At 56.2% G+C, this 16,778-nt stretch overlaps 1 protein-coding gene across 4 annotated transcripts in view; it reads right to left on the bottom strand.

Moving 5' to 3' along the window:
• Nucleotides 1-16,778, bottom strand: part of Kif26a (kinesin family member 26A) — a 36,042-nt gene that overhangs the window by 10,639 nt on the left and 8,625 nt on the right. For 3 of the 4 annotated variants that reach the window (XM_006240635.5, NM_001414931.1, NM_001170348.2), the window contains exons 3-5: nt 13,988-14,413; nt 8,298-8,488; nt 2,472-2,661 (exon numbers count right to left, since the gene is read on the bottom strand). In XM_006240635.5, the coding sequence (XP_006240697.1) occupies nt 2,472-2,661; nt 8,298-8,488; nt 13,988-14,413 (807 nt within the window). Of the gene's footprint in view, nt 1-2,471; nt 2,662-8,297; nt 8,489-10,068; nt 10,169-13,987; nt 14,414-16,778 lie in introns of those variants that run through there. The other variant, XM_039112423.2, reaches the window with a different exon arrangement.

Here is a 16,778-nt window from a genome sequence, read left to right as displayed (position 1 = left end):
GGGGATTGAGCAGGGCATCTCGTCCAGCCTGCCCCCCACTGCCCCCATCCATTGTCTGCTGCAAAGAACCTGTCATTACCTCAGGGAAATGACAGGGTCTCTCAGGAGACAAGAGCATCCTCACCCCCCAAATGCACAGATATCACAAAGCCGCTGGAGCTGGGGGGGGAAGGGAAGCACTTTTTTTTTTTTTTTTACATAAAAGCAGGGCTTCCAGCTCCCCAGAGGTGGACCAGTCTGGGGAGGGGGAGGGGCACCACTCAGCACCCAACACTAGAGATGTCTTTTTTAATACCACTGTATGATGAATTATCTTAAGTAGCACATTAATGTCAGACACTGAATGTAATCTAACTTCTTTTCTGTGGCAATATTAAACGCCTTTCAGGAGGCGCTTCTGGTGATGTGACGTTAGTGCTAATAACACCTAGGGCCAGGGACGGGTACAGAGGTATGGGGCCTGGTTAACAGGCTGGTGGCCAGGACACCTGGTCTCTCGGGTGGGGGGAGCCCCAAATGGTCCAGGGTCAGCAGCAAGAAGGTTGAAGGCCTCCCACAGGCGGCAGAGACCTGGCAGGCCCCCAAATATGGTGACAGAAAGAAGAGCTGCCACTCAGAACTCCAATGGGACTCCTTACCCCATCAGCCCTAGGGCAGACACTCCCTGCACCCACCACAACCCCCCTGAGGAAGAGAAGCCAGGTGAGCAGACACCTGACCAGGCTGGTCCTGGGCCCAAATTCCTTCCCTGGGTCTCAGCTCAAACAGTGACTGCCTGGTCCGTGGGATACCTATCTGTCCTGGAGCTGTGACAGGTAGAGAGGAGATTGGGGTGTTCAAGTTGGTCAGGACTGGGTCCAGTCTCCCTCCTTCCCTCATCAGTGCTGAAACCTCATCTCTTACACGTGGCCAGTGTAAAAGGTGGGGCAGCCAAGGACTGGCAGGCATAGGTAGTGGGGGTCAGGAACACCCCTCCTCTCAACACAGTAGGCACAGACGTGGGTGCAGCTACCTGACACCAAGCATGTTGTCCAGAAAGGCTGCCTTTGCCCTGCTCATGCCCCGCCCAACTGGGGCTGAACAACTGTGTATATGCAGACCTGCACCCTTCCCAGGAAGGCCCAGCCAGGTGAGCTGCCCACCTAGACCCACACTGCAATACAGTGGCCTGGGGCAGGACCAGGATACCAGTTCAAATTCGCACAGCAGGGTCCAGAATTGAGAGGCTTGTCTGAGTCAACTCGACTACACTCCCTAGCTACACTGAACATGTGCGTGGCTCCCACGCCAACTGCCTGCTCTCAACCTCAGGCTGGTCTATTTCCCATACTCCGCTCCACCAGAGGCTACTCACTCCAGCAGACTGCCTTGAGGAAACCATGGGGTGTGGCCCCACCCCAGGGGAAGGGAGGAGCCAGGAGACTTGGCTTCCAGCCACCAATTAGCATTCTGAGAGGAGGCAGAGGGGAATGAAAGCTGCCCAAGATGCTAACAGGGTACACAGTGAAGTCAGCCTGGCGAGGGCGAAGGAGCCCCAGACCCTCCCACTCGCCTGTCTGGACAGCCCTGTCTGGAGGGCTCTTCCTTCCTCTGGGGCTCTACCACAGGAGGAGGCCTCCCTTTGGGAAGGAAGGCCACAAACACATGGCTTCCTTTCTGGTACCTATTTAGGAGTTTACCCCCCCCACACGAGCCAGTGCTGACCATGTGTGCAAGAGTCAAGCATGCAGGGCTGGTGCCAACTCAGGGATGGCTGCACTGGGCAAGGTGGAGCAGGCCCAACTCTGTAATTCTCGGGATGCCTAGGAGGGGAAGGCCACACTTGGGAGCAGGCCAGAGGTCAGCAAAACTCTCCCACAGTGGTTCTAAGAGTCTGGCTCCCCACCTCACCCAAGCATCAGTTGCATGATCCTGCCACAGAAGTACCCCATAGAGCCTGGGGGACAGAACTTCTCCCTCAGAGAGGTGCCGGCCATAGGAACCAAATCAGAAGGCTTGGGGGGAACTCTGGAGCCAACCAGCTTGTCCCATCACCACACAGGGTGCATACCCTTTCCAGACCTCAGTCTCCTCCAGTCTGAAACCCACCGGCTGGGTTGCCTGGATAACGGACTCAGGAACGCTGAGGGGGTCCCACCTGCCTCCTCCTTGCCCAGCCCCGCTCAAAGCAGCATCCGGTGTGTGTGGGGGGGCAGGGGGGATGAGCAAGAACGATCAGCTCCCACCCCAAAACACCACATGGCTACCCTGGAACAAGCCCCTGGGACCGGAAGACATCATTCTTCCCATCATTTCTCACAGCTCCACAGACTCCCCATGCCCTTCCGGGTGCCACGCCCCAGAGGTACGTTCTCCCTCTCCGTAGCGCTGCCAGTTGTCTTACCGTGACTCTGGAGAAGAAAACGGGGGCCCTCTACCTCCTACATTTTATCTGAGAGCCCGGCCTCCCCACCTCCAGGCACGGGACCTACCTTTCCAAAGTTGCTGGGGTTTTCCTTGGCCTTGGAGGCGGCCCTGAGCAGGCAGGGGGGCACCGGGGGCGGCCACAGCTGCAGAGTGCCACTGAAGTCCGTGGCGTAAGTGGATGAACCTCGAGCAGAGGGTGCAGGCGGTGGCGGGTGCTTCTTGCGCTTAGAGGCCAGGCTGAGCTTCTGGGCAGCCCTGGGGAGGAGAGGAGGGCACTCAGGGTGTGCGCCACCAGCTACCCCTGTCACTCAGTCACTGTGCCTATGTCCACAGCAGGCTGCCCCATCTCAGACCCCATCAGCCATGTGGAGAGTCACTCTGAGTAAACAGCCAGACATTCTTACAGTCGCACGGCCCAAACTTCGGTTTTCTGAGTGGGATCCCAGGATGGGGCCACAGGCGGGACAATCCGTGTGGACATAGGACCACATTCTGCTCTGTGCTGAGCTCTGAAACCACAGGCTTCCACCCTAGCTATCCACACTTTCTTCATGCTGGCCCTATCCCAGGGACAGGAGGGTCAGGTGTCTGTCCTGGGATGGGCTTTCCCACAACCCCAGACCCCTGCAACAGTTGTCCCCACTGCCCCCCCCCCCAGTATACCTGGCCCTGAAAAGTCCTCTCTAGTCAAGTCTCAGGCTCCTCCTACCTTGCCTGTGGACCATGAAAACGGCACGGCCCAACCCACGCCTCCAACACAGAGACCCAAGAATATCACTAGATTTTACATTACGCACACCATGAAGCTGAGCCTCTCTCCCCGGGCCTGTCACCGCTTTCCAAAGGAGGAGACCTGGGTGGTGGCAGGTGACCAGGACGAGAAAGCTATCTAACCAGTTCCGCCTCTCCCCAACATGCCCAAATGTCCCCCACCCATGCTGTATCCCACCCCCATCCCTCTAGGCCTCCCAAGTCCCAATTTTTCTTCCTCAGGAGGATCCGACATGCAGGAGCCCAGAGCCTGGGCCCCCTTGGCACCTCCCACCACGTTGCTGGCGCTCTGGTAACCGCTCTCATCTTTAATAGGAGTTGTCTTTCAAGAGGCCCCAGGGGCAGCTTCCTCCTAGCGAGGTGTCATCACAGAAAATAAAAGTAATCTACGATGCATGGCGGAGTCTTTAACTGAGCCGAGCACAGCGGCACCGTGTGCTGCAGACTGGGCAAAGTAGGGGTGGTGGTCTGCCCAGGAAGACCCTGGGCCCCAGAACCTGGAGTTCTCTGCCAGTGGTCGTACCTGCACCCTGGGGGTGCCCTAAGCATCTGCCTTGTACCTGCCTGAGCCTGTGTTTGCGAAGCTCAAATGAGCCTTGTGAGAAAGCATCTCAGCTTCTTAACTCCTTTCGTAGTAGCACATGGCAAAACATGGGCAAGAAGGGAGGACACTGTTACCCACCACTGTGTATGCTGAAAATTGTGAGGTCAAACCTTCATGGGTCCCACACTACTCCTGTGGAGGGTGGCGGGGAGTCACAGGACAAGGACAATGGCTGGGAAGGGCCACAGCAGGAGAGCCAGCACCAGCTCAGGGCCTCTTCATGCCTTCCAACACCTATCTGGGCCCTCACTCCAGATCCCACCCCAATAGCCTCAGAAAAAAAGCCCCAGTTCTGCCTCAGAAAGCAGTGTTATTTCCAGGTCTGATCAAGACAGGGAAGGCATGACCCCCCCCTGCCTGGCACTGCCCAGGGCTGCCTGGGCAGGACAAGGAGACTTCCTGGAGTAGCTTTTTTGCCTGTAAGTAGGCAAGGAAAACCTATTCCTAGGGTTTGGAGACAGTACATGGGGGCTGCCAAATATTCTCCTGGGGTTGGGGGTGTGGTGAGCTCCCTCCCAAGGTGCCTACACTGGTCAGCAGACAGCAGAAGCCAAGGCACGCCCACTCTGAACCAGCCTCCAGGTCAGGCAGGGCCCCAGTGCAATCTTTAAAGAAGGATATGGGGGTGGGAGGTTGGGGGAGGGCACCCATACCTCGAGGTATGTAGAGGCTGGTGGAGAACAGACAGCTGGAACGAGATGGCGGCCAGGAACAAGGCTGGGTAGGCCACTGGGACTATAGACAACCCTGCCCTTGGTAACACCCTCAGAAGCCAAAGACCACAGCACAGGTAGGTATTAGCTGCCCTGGGCGTCTCCTGTGCATGGCCAGCTCCTGGGTCTGACCTGACTTACAGCAGCAGACAGGTGGGAGCCAGCAGCTGCCAGAGCCAGCCTAGCCCCTAGGTACCTGCTTTATGGCTCACCACTCACAAAGCATGACTCCCAGCCGTTCTCTGGCCAACATACCAGGACAAGTACCTGGTCTTTGATGAAAATAGACAGATTTCCATCAACCTCCCAAGCCTTCCAGGGTTTGGCTTTAGGGAGTCACAGAGGCTAGGACTGACCCTGAGGATCCCAGTTTGGTAAAGACACAAACCTGGGATCTAAGCAGCAAGAACACACACACACACACCACACACTCACACAGACACACACACACCACACACACACATACACACACAGTCACACACACACTCACACACATATACACATACACACAGAAACACACACACAGACACACACACACACACCACACACACACATACACACACAGTCACACACATATACACATACACACACAAACACAAACACAAACACACACACACACACACACACACACACACACACACACACACAAATTGGTCTCACCAAGGCTAAGAAAAGATAGGGTATCATACCCAGGGCCAGCAAGACCACCACACTGTGAGGAAGTGGCAGCCCTGGAGCACTGGGGTATGCAGAGAGGAATGGGCAAATCTGAACAGGCTTCCCCCTGATGAAAAACCAAAAAGATGGGAGCTTCCAAACAGCTCTCAGGGATCACCACCTCTAGGAAGACCATCCTAATGCCCCAATGCAGACCCTAACCCTAAGTTTCCTGTTCTATAGAACCACTCTCGCCTGAGACTTCTGGAGAGACCCGAGCTCACGGGAAGCCTGGCACACGCCTACGCTGGGGACGTGAATGACCAGGTTTGTGACCGCAAGCCTGAACATCAAGCAACCCCAGATCCATCATTCTCTGGTCACCGACTCGTGAGAACAGAAAGCAAGAAAAAAAACTTCCCGTCTCATAAAGAAAACTTACGTCTTTCAAAGAGGAAGCTACTTTAGAAGCACCTGGGCTTAACACAAGGTCTCTGAACATCTGAAAGGTAGTTTGTTCCCTTGGCGGCCAGATGCTGCCAATCCAAAGCTTCCCTAAGTCAAGAGGTTGGCGGGTACGGCAGGATCACGCACCGAGCCTCCTTCCCTATAGCAGACCTGCCATCTGCAGGATCTACCTTTTGAGGGCCTGGAGTACTCACTGGGAGCTCCTCAGTGGATCAAAGGAACTCAGGACCTGATTAGAGGGAGGTGTCACCAAAGGTCTTCTAGGGCAGCGGCCACCGGAGGGTCTTACCCGGAGGCTGGAACAAGTGAGAGACTTCTCTGGCAAGTCCCCCGACCTGATAGCTCAGGCCCAGCTTCAGAGCCTCTACACAGCTGCCAGCTAGATCCAAACATGGGTCCAGAAAAGCTGCCTCCCCCTGTCAGATGTTCCCAAGATATGTAGATTCTGGGTGCCAGGGGTAACCCATATTCACCAAGAGCGTTAGGACAGCTAGGCAGGCATGCTGTGCTCATTAACCAGAGCAGCAGAGAGAGGGGAGACTGCTAGCTACACAGCAGTTAGAGGGTTTAGAGCATGGATGTCAGGGTCACAGCAGTCCCCACCGAGTGTGGCCTCAAATTTATGACTGGGAAGGTATATCAGATCAGTGCTTAACCACAGGTCCAGCGGAGGGGATGCTACTCCACCCCTCCCCCAACTCCCGGGCTCCCCGGTACCCTTGGGACTACAGTGTACAGCGGGCACGGCACACTGAAGTGGTTGAGGATGGCTCGAGTTGGTTGTTCAGCCTGGAGAAAAAAGTCAGGGCAAGGGCAGAGCCCTCAGGGCTGTAAGATTTGAGAACCAGAACTGCTGAGCTCACCCTACTCTCCCCGCACGGCACAGATGCCTCTATCACTACATCTCCTCAGCCCTTGAAGCCCTCAGAGAGAGAGCAGCTCTCTGATCTGGCCTCCATCCAAGGCCACCTTCACAGATTCCAGACACACACACATCCGCCACATACACACACACCATTGTGCAAGACTCCCAAGGGATCAGCGAGGATCACTCCACTGGTGAGTTCAGAGGGTGAGGGCAGAAGCACAGCACCTGCTCAGTATGAGCGGTGGGGTGGGGAGGGGCCGCAGTTCTACTGCCTCCTGAGCACGCTGGACAAGCCCCTCTGCAACTCCAAGTCTCTCCCTTACCCACAATGCTAGGCAGTGGTTACAAAGTTGCAAAGCTCACAGGGGTGAGCCTCCCACAAGCAATCTCCGCCCTATTGGACACTACCTGCAGAAACACCTACACTAAACCTGACCCTCAAGAAGCCACACGTCATGACCCTCAAGAAGCCACACGTCAAAGGTCAGGAAGCCACTGATACTCAGAGTGACTCCCATTTCACCTCCACACGCACATACACACTCATGCACACGCACGCCGGCACACACACAGGCTGGCACTCTGCTTTGGGAAACCTGCCTCCAGCCCCCAACCAAGTCCACTTGTTTCTTTGTTTCTATGGTAACTTTCCAAGGTCAGGGTGTTGCTCAGGCAGAGGAACCTCCATAGCCTGGGATGAGACAAAAGGCAGCCAGCAGCTGCTGCCTGCTGCCGGGCAGTGTGGCTAATGAGCCAGTGGGAGGGGGCCACTCACACCACACACACTGTGTCAAGACGCTCCAGGGGCCTCAGAATCAGAGTGCTGGGTGGTACCCAGACTCAGGACCAATGTCTTTGTAAACACTTTCCAACAGATCTGAGCATTTCGAAACCTCAGACCAAGTACTGTGCCAGGAGTGTAGCCCCCACAAAGGCCACCAAATCCTCAAAGCAAAGGCCCTTGAAACCAGAACTGAACAGGATAAGACATGGCCAGCTATTAGCCCCTCATGCCCAGTCCCTAGACACCACCCGGGCTGCTGCTGGCACACGGGAGGCTCTCAGGCAGACTGTCCCCATCTGCATCCGACTGGGCTGGTTGCTGAGGCGGCATCAGTCACAGCAGCATTCATCAGCCAGCCCTGACAATGCCCTAATCACATGCCCCGTCACGCCCCCCCATCAGGCCCTCAAGTCCCCCCGGACCAGGGCTGATAAGACAGCTTCTGCACACTGCCCAGCGTGATACGGACGAGCTTATCAGCGCCCATTCGGGCTGTTAATGGGACAGTGACCCCCAGCTGGCTGCCATTACCTCTCATTATGGCCATTACATCCTTTAATCCCTGTTCCCTCAGGCTGTCCAGCCTTGGGTCTGTAGAACCAAAGGCTTTGCCTTGGGCTGGGGAAACACTCTCCAACCATCCCCTGGCCAAGCTCCCTCACCCATCCACTGGCCAAATTCAGGGAGAGAGGGGTCCTGCTCTCACCTCCCACCTTGAAATACTTCTCTCCCTCTGGCCAGACCACCACAACCACACCACCTTACATCCTCAAGCTGGGCATCCTGGAGGGAAGGGGTCAAACCACAGCACCATCACTTCTATGCACCGAAGCTCTAGGCCCTAGACAGGTACCCTTGAAAGGTGCCCCTCGAGGCCAGCCAGGATTCTCGCAGGCCCCACTCTTCCGTCAACTGAGTAAGCCACAGTTCCTTCTCCCAAGAGTAGGACATACGCCAGGAACCAAGAACTCAAGGCTTCAATTCCCCAACAATACACTGCAGCTTGTGTGACCCCAGAGGACCTACCTTATAAAGAAAGAGGCTGCTGCCGATGGAGCTGTGGAACCCCCTGCTGAAGTGCCTGGGGCTGGGGTAACCAGGGCTGTCGTGCATGCTGTCCCTCGGCCCCACGCCTTAGACATGCGATCGGAGCCTGCTGTTGGGGGACAGTCTCGGACAGTGTCGGCCACAGCCACAGCAGCTACAGCAGCCTCGGCCTGGAGGAAGGAGAAATCCACATAAGGAACAGGCAAGTGACAAGACCCATCACCCCGGGCTGAGTACCCTCACTTACCCCTAGACACCCCCCCACACACACACACATACACACACGCACACACACTTGCAAAATCCTGCCTATACGACTGGAAATCACAGCCAGAAGACTGGGACCTTCAGCCTGGACCTATGTTCCCACCTCAGGCATGGGACAGGTCTACCCCAGCCATGGAGGAAAATGCAGACCTCACCTGGGGCTGATTTTACAGCCCTTCTCAAGCCCTGTAGTGACCACAGAGGTCAGGCAGATAGACCTCTGCCCCTCATCCCTGGGCCATCTGGGAGCACCCAGAGGTACAATTATACAAGTCACCGCAATAAATATTTGGCATGAGTGCTAATTGTCCCCCATGTGATAACGTCTGACACTCTACTGTCTGAAATACAACTCTGGCATTTCCAACTAATTAGCAAAAATAAATTCTAGAAAGGGAGAGGCCCTCAGCATGGTGCACGAATATAATTAAATGTTCCCAGGACAGTTTGCACATGATGTTTACCTGCCCCTCAGGCTCCTGGGGCAGCGGGGACTCAAGCCCTAGCAGAGAAGGACAGGCAGCTGGTCTCTTCCCAGAAAGCCCCAGGCCCCTTGGACTCCCAAATACCCTCTCTACTCAGCCAATATGGCCTGTGTCTCAGATGACAGAAGACTGGATGCCCAGGCTGAGAGGGCACGGGCCTGGTATAGTGACCCTGGGATGAGCTCAGTACTCCCAGGATCTCTCAAAGGATGTAGCCCTGAGACCACGTGTGGAACCTCTGTAGAACAAGCCACCTTGTACCCAGAGATCTTAACAGTGCAGGGCAGTTACCCTCCTCACAGCAAAGGCCTCATCCTGAAGGACCCCAGCCAGGAGATGGAGCAGACTCTCTCTGCCTGTAAAAGTCCCAAGCCCACCCCAAGCCTTGAACCAGTGCCAGCCCAGCACCTTCCTAGCCCCCCGTGGTACCCAGTACCCCAGAAAGTCCATAGCTAAAAAGGGCAAACCTGGAATGGCTTACCAAGCATCTATCAGCTACATGCCCATAGGTGTTTGGGACAACAGTCCTAAACGTGCCTCAGAACCCAGGGCTCTTCTCTGAGCCACTCCCTCGCCCCAACGTGGATCCCTTTTAAACTACCTATGAAAGGCCGAACTGCTTAGTCAGGAAGAGGGGCATGGGAAATAATTAACATGTAAGTTATAAGGCTGACAATATGTGGTCTGAGTCCTTTGGCTGAGCATTTACTAGGCACAGCAGACAGAGCCTAGGGACTTGGGGAGGAGAGGTGTCCATCCCACAGCTAACCTATAGTCCGTGATGGCGGTGCTGGGACCCAGGGCCCACAACCCCTGGTCCAACTGCCGGGCACTGAGGATCAAAGCAAGAGCATTGCAGGGGGCCTGAGCTGCTGCCCCATCCCCCACATGGCCCTTCTACCCACTCCCTTAGGCCCAGCCACCCCGGGCATCCACACGGGTACCAGAGCCTTCGGCCATCTGACCCCACCTGCGCCACCAGTCCTCCCCACACTGACCTGTCTCAGGAGTCCCGCACGTGACTTGGTTCCACCGTCCCACCAGCTGCCATGATGCAGCTCTGTCCATCAGGACGGCCACTGCCAACTCCTGCCGGAAGCAGAGCCTGGGAGAGCCAAAAGAAGCCGTCCCAAAGCGAGTGCAGAGCAGCGGTGGTGTGGGCGAGGGATGGGGGACCACGGCACAGGCACAACAGGGCGGGGGGGAGGATGCGGGTGGGCAGCCAAACAGAAAGTGTGATGGAGACACAGCAGCAACGAAGGAAAAGTGTGGAGAGAGGAGAGCAGCGTGAGGCCAGCCCCGGCTAAGGGAAGCTACAGAGAAATGACTGCATCACAGCCTGGGTAGCACCCACATGGAGGCGAGACACTGCAGAACCTAAGCAGGCTGGTCTCTGTGGTACACCAGGGCTCTGCGGAAGCCAGTTTGAGAAAGACAGACTAGCCTTCCTCGGCAGCCCTCTGAGCTCTGCATCTAGGGGGTTCTGGCATGGGAAGCACAGTGCCTTCTAGGACTCCCTGCCCCACCGACGTCCTGCTGGGTGCTCCTGTGAGGGAATGTTACACCCTTATTCTTGCTTGCCTGCTCCTCTCCTCAGGCCTCATTACCCAGGGGCCTCCAGGGCCTGGCATAAGAGGGGAAGTCCTGGACCTTCAGTGCATTGTCCCCACCCACACGACAGAAGCAAGCTCAATGGGGCTTCACACGGAAGAGGAGGCCACCTCACCAACCCCCACTACACGGGGAGATAAACTGATGGCTGGACAGGGGTGTCAGCAACAAGTTAGAGGATTCCATCGACAGCCAGGCTATACAGCTCAGAGGGAGCCCTCCACCTCCAATATCCACCTAAGGTCTCTATTAACTGCAAGCGGCAGGCTCTGTGCACAGCTCCGAGTAGGAAGCAAGCAGGCAACCCGAGGACAGTGCCACCCAACCACCGTGCAGTGGGGAGCCCTAGTTCCTTGAGGCCTCTCTGATATCAACTGTGCCATCTCAAACCAACCAAGGGGTCGGGAGGTTGAGTCCTGTCTTGGAGAGTCTGCTACAAGATGAGAACAGGTTTCTTGACCTCCGAGGGGGCTTCTGATTGTGGGACATGCCACAAGATGGCATTGGGGAGACCACACGTGAGATCATCCTCATCTGTCACAACAGGACCTCTGCCTGGATGTCTCTCGACCTTAAAGCTGTAACCCTTTAATCCCGTTCCTCACCACTTGGTGAACCCCCAACCATAAAATTATCTCTGTTGCTACTTCAGAGCTGTAACTCTGCTACCGTTACGAACTGTCATGTAAACATCGGATATGCAGTGGTCTCAGGCCACCCCTGGGATGCAATGGATGCTCGACGGTGAAATGATCAGGAAAGAGCACCTCTCTGAACAAGCGTGAAGGACAGCCAGGCCCTCACAGGGGTCACTGGTGGGAGGGGAGGTTCAGAGGACATCCTTCAACCTGTCCATGCCAGTGTGTCACCCATCCACGGGGCAGGTTCATGTCACGTGATGTACTTATGCCCCGAGGATACCTGTCATGGCAGTCTCCTCCAAGGGAAATGCTCCCTCCAAACCCAAGTAAGATGTGGCTGTGGCTTGGGTTCAATAAAGCTGTGTAGTCCAACAGCTTCTCGACCCGCTGAAACTCGGGGTCACAAGGTCAACTGGACTACACTCACACCCAGACGCAGGGCCCAGGGCAGCTCTCAGTGACACGGTCAGCACCTAGAATGTTCCAGGCCTTGTGGGTGGCTCCAGAGGGCCCCGGGAGTCATAGGTCACACCATCCCCTCTAAGGACCAGCTCTCCTCCCTGACCACTTTCCTGGCCCTGTCCTCCCCACCCCTGTAGGATGCAGGCCAAGCTGTCTAAACCACCTGTGGGAACCAATCCACCTAATCGGCCCCATCAGGCCACCGGCCATTTGTGACAGCCTCACAACCCATCTCTCCAGAAGTGTTTAATAGCAGAGGGCCCAGGCGGTACTTGATCATCAGTGATCGACGCCCTGCTTCAAGGGACATTGCCTCATCTGCAGCCTAAGGTTCTATTTATGGTTCTAATAATCTCCCTATTGATCGTCAGGACTGTTCTCTAATTATAAATCCATTCCCACCTTTTCCCAAACACAATCGATGTGCGTGTGCAACGAGAAGCGAGGGCCTTAAGTGCCCACGTTTTATGACAGGTAGGCCTTGGTCAGGCTAAAAGCCAACGACCGACCCTCCCGGAGTTCTCCCCCATCACCACACCAAGGCATGAAGGCTGTCAGCAAAAGCCTAGGTCCATGCCTGCTCAGACCTAAGGCTATGGCCAGTTCATCAATGGGACCACCCAACACCCCTTCAGATCAGTGTCTTGGGTCTGAGCACATCACCTGAGGTTTCCTTTAAGATCCAGCTCAGTGTCACCTCTTCTAGGGATTATTTAATTCGCTGAACAGTCAGGGGGGCGTCTGCGCTCTACCCCGGGGTTCTCTTCCCTGCTCCACAGGCAGCTGGAGCCTCCCTACAGTATGGTAAGGGAGGAGTGCTAGGCCACGATCAGGGTGGCACTCCAATCCCAAGGACAGATGGCCTCAAAAGATGACCCCCAGAACAAAGCCCAGGGACCAGCTCCAGCTTGGACAGAATTCTCAGCACAGCCTACGTCCAAGAGCAAAGTCCAGCCAATAAGTTGCACCCACCCCAGAGAAGCCTACAGTCAAGACAATGGGAGGAACCTTCCTTACATGGGAGACTATATCAACACTGCCCAGTGGCTCTGGGGTCCCTGCGCACCTCTACCCATCTCCTTGAAATGTCACCAGACACACAGACCAAGGGTGAGAGCCAACCAGCCCACATCAGGGACTTTGCCAACTCCCCAAGCCTGCACAGCTGGCTGCCGTGTGCCTGTAATGCACACCCTAAATGCTACCTCAGGAGCAGGATTCCTCGGCAACACCTACAAGATCCTCTGCTGTCGGCGTTCCAGGGAGCAACCACGGTGGGGGAGCGCTACTCCATGTAGCCACGCACCCATGATCCACAACAGTCTGTCCCTGCCCGGCTTCATGTCCCCCAATCCTGCCTCTTCTCCCATAAGACATCATGCCTCGATCCTGGTAGATCTATTTATACCTTCTCTACCTAAGGATTCCCCCAACTATGGTCACCGGAGGAACGCAGACCAACAGTTCAAAGTGCGGTGCCCTCTTGCTGGGCACTGTGAGCCCTCAGACTAAGCCCTCAACAAGCAGGGGTCTGTGCCCCCAGCACACTGCCCCTGGAGAAAGGGCTATGTCAACCAGGGCTCGCACAGAGTGCTGGCCCTGCTGGTGTCAGGCCTTCCCAGGGTCCAGTCGTAGATCATCTGTGATACCCACCCAAGGGGACCTCTGGGCCGACAGCATGACTCTCTCAGTCTGCACCCTGGGACTCCACGGACCAGGTGGGAAACTGGCGACACGGGAAGTTGGAGGGACAGCAAGAGGTGCACGTAGACAATGCCCCAGAAAACCACTCCCAGCCAGGGATTTCTGAGATGGATTGAGGGGAGCCAGGCCTTCAACCTAAACACCGATGCCAGCAACTGTGAAACTTGCTGTGTACTCTAGGCTCTGTCTTCCGTCCATGGGGCAAGTCTATGTCACCCAAGCTGTGCCTCTGGGGACAACCTGACCCAGCAGCTTCTCAAAGGAAGGTGTCCTCTGCAAACCCAAGACCAGACAAAGCTCATCCCAGGAGTCCTTGGTTCTTCCATCAGCCCACAGCATCACGGGAAATCGAAAACGTTGAGTTAGCCAAAAAGTATCCCTGACTTCCCCAGGCTTTCAGTGGCCCCGCTAATACCATACTACAGGGCACCCAAACGTGGTCGGGGGCCTAAAAGGTAGTCAGTTGGGATCCAGTGGCTCACCTACCCAGAACACTCACCAGGCAAGTTGGTGGTAAGAAGCTGTTGACCCTTGAGAGGCTCCACACGCCCTCCAGGCACTGCTGGGCTTGTATGGTGACTGTACTCAGTGCTCCCCCAAGGCCTGCTGGGGCCACGGACACCTGGACGCTGGGGCCAGATGGCCAAGCTGCTGCCTTTCTCCTGTCAGGTCCCACAGGGGGCTGCCTCCCCATGAGGCCCACTGGTCCAGGTGGGTCCCTAGGGCTGGGAGCTCCAAGGCCTCCTCGGGAAGCATCAGGGTCCTCGTGGCTGGCCGGGGTCTGTAACAGGCGCAGGGCTTCCCGGGTGAGCTGGTGTAGATGCGTGGTGCACACGTCACAGCGGCTCTCAGTGTCAGGGCGGCATGATGGCTGAACCCCAGAGGCCGGGAGCTTGTCAAGCAGCAGGGTAGAGAGGCAAGGATCCTGGGGACAGCAAGGGACAGCCATCAGTGCTCAGGTATGCGGAGAGCCCATCACCCCAGCTCATGCTGTAGCCAGAGCAACATCATCCGTAACCTTATTATGGCCCAAACTATTTCATCCACATGAGCCCAGCAGGAAGATAATTATCGGAGTTAATACTGAGGTTCCCTGTGCCCTTGACAGCCACCTTCCCCACCATCACTAACCATGCTGGTTCATGGCTAACAAGCCGCGTCTGTAGCTCCCTGACAACTAGCTTATTTGTAAAGACACTGGTTCAGGGCCTGGCAGGGGGCTGACCAGAAGCGGCCTCCAGGGCTCCCTTCCCTCTGCTTTCTCTCATGGGACAGAGACCACATCCCTGTTGTTGCAACCTCCAGCCAGCCCTGGTAGAAAGTGAGAGCACAATGAGACAGGGTACTTGCGTGAATGTCTCTTGGCCAAGTCCCCGGAGAGAGTGTGGCCATCTCTAACCCTGGTAGCAGTAGGGATGGCATGCATGGCTCATTGTCCTGAGCAAGGGGTGCCCAGTAACACTGTCCAGAGATGGGCAAGGAGGCCCCTCAAAGCAGGCTGTAGGTCAGGAGGATAAGATTCCCACCCAGAGAGAGGACACCGCCTCCCGGAGGGACAATACTTCACAGAAGGGATGCAGCACCCTGTATGGACACAGCACACCTCCTACAGAGAGACTGGGGCTGGGCCGGGCTCAGAGTGACCTAACTAGAAGCAAAACACCCATCCTGATCCAATTCTCTGCTCTCCTGTCCTGGCCCAATTAGCCCAGTCCCTTAGACAAATGCTGCCTACTGCAGCTACAGCTGTCTCCCTGATAAGAGCCCAGAATCATTTCTCAGCGGTCCATTCCGCTAGCTCCAGCTTGCCCCAGTTTCGGGCAGTTCCATCCAGTAAGCTGACCATACAGGTCCAGAGGGTCTTCTCACAACGCCTGACTCCAACAACAGCAGCCTCCCGCAGATATACCCATTTCTCAGACTAGGAGGCTGAGGCCAGCCGTCCCACCCACGCGTCTCATTTATCCCAGAAATGCATGTATCCTCAGTGCGCCCAGGGGCTGCTCGCCTGTTCCCATAAAAAGCGGCGAAGGCTGTGGACAAAGCAGCCAGTACGGCGAGAGGCGGGGGGCCTGTCGTGACTAAGGTCTTTCTTCCTTGGCCCCATTTCCACCCACAGCCCAAGGCAGATAAAAGAGTGACCTCTGTCAGACCCAGTATCATGCCAGCTGCCTGATTTATGGAATACTCTGTAAATTCTGGATGGTTTCCAGGCTGAGAGGTGCCTGGCAGATCAGGTCCCCGTCAGCTGACGCCTCTGGAATTCACCAGACTCATCACGTAAGGGGGCCTTGCAGGGCAAGAGAGGTCCCCAGAGATGGCACAGGGGTGGAGGTTGGGGTGGGGTGATCCCAGCCAATGGCCCAGCCCCAGGTGGAGGGCAGTAGGGCCTGCTTCCAGTTTGGATCTTCTGCTTTAATTTTCCACTCAGCAGGGGCTGCGAAGGGAAGGAAGTGTGGCCTGGTGCAGCCATTAACTCAGCTTGAAAGGGGCCCGCCAGCCCAGAGCAAGCTCCAGCCTAGAATCCAGGCCCAGCTACCCTTTGTTCTGAGCCTTCTGAACAGGCCTGGAGGCCTCGGCCTGTCTTAGGGACCACAGTCTCTGAAGTAATCCTGTCCCCAAGAATGAAAGCTAAGTCTAAGGGCTGGGCAGAGGGGAGGAGAGCCCACTAGCCCCACCAACACAGGGAGGCAGAGAGTGGGAGAGAAGCCCATCTGGCCATCAAGAGCAGAAGAGAGTGGACCACCATGTTCAGGTCCCCACGAGAAGGTGGCCAAAAGTCATTTGCTCATCTTGTACCTCTCCAGAGTGGGCTGTGGTTCTGAAGGACCCAGCCCCATAGTGGCTCTGCTGTCTGTGGGCCTCAGTGCTGTGGGTCACAATCCCCACGCCCACCCCAACTGCAACGTAGTGTGCAGTAGGCCCTGGGCATCTGAGACAGGAGCCTTCCTTCCAACAGGTGCATTGCACACTGGTCCCTGCTGCATAAGCTCCTAGTGGGTCAGAGCCCTTGGCCAAGACCCAGGTTGGGGGCCAAGAGCCCTCTTGTATAAGTAGCCAAGTCAGTGTTTTTGGTCCCCTCACCACCACCACCCATGTTGGGGAGGCCACCTCACCAGTCCTGATCACACAACAGGGTGATCAGGCTGCTCAAACACACTACGTTGCAGTCGGGGTGGGCGTGGGGATCATGACCCACAGCTCTGAGGCCTGCAGAGAGCAGAGCCACTATGGGCCTGGGTCCTTCAGAACCACAGCCCACTCTGGAGAGGTACAAGACCTTGTCTTTG

The sequence above is a fragment of the Rattus norvegicus genome, chromosome 6 (assembly GCF_036323735.1).
Source record: "Rattus norvegicus strain BN/NHsdMcwi chromosome 6, GRCr8, whole genome shotgun sequence".
Classification (NCBI taxonomy): Eukaryota; Metazoa; Chordata; class Mammalia; order Rodentia; family Muridae; genus Rattus; species Rattus norvegicus.
This window is presented reverse-complemented; position numbering and strand designations above follow the sequence as displayed.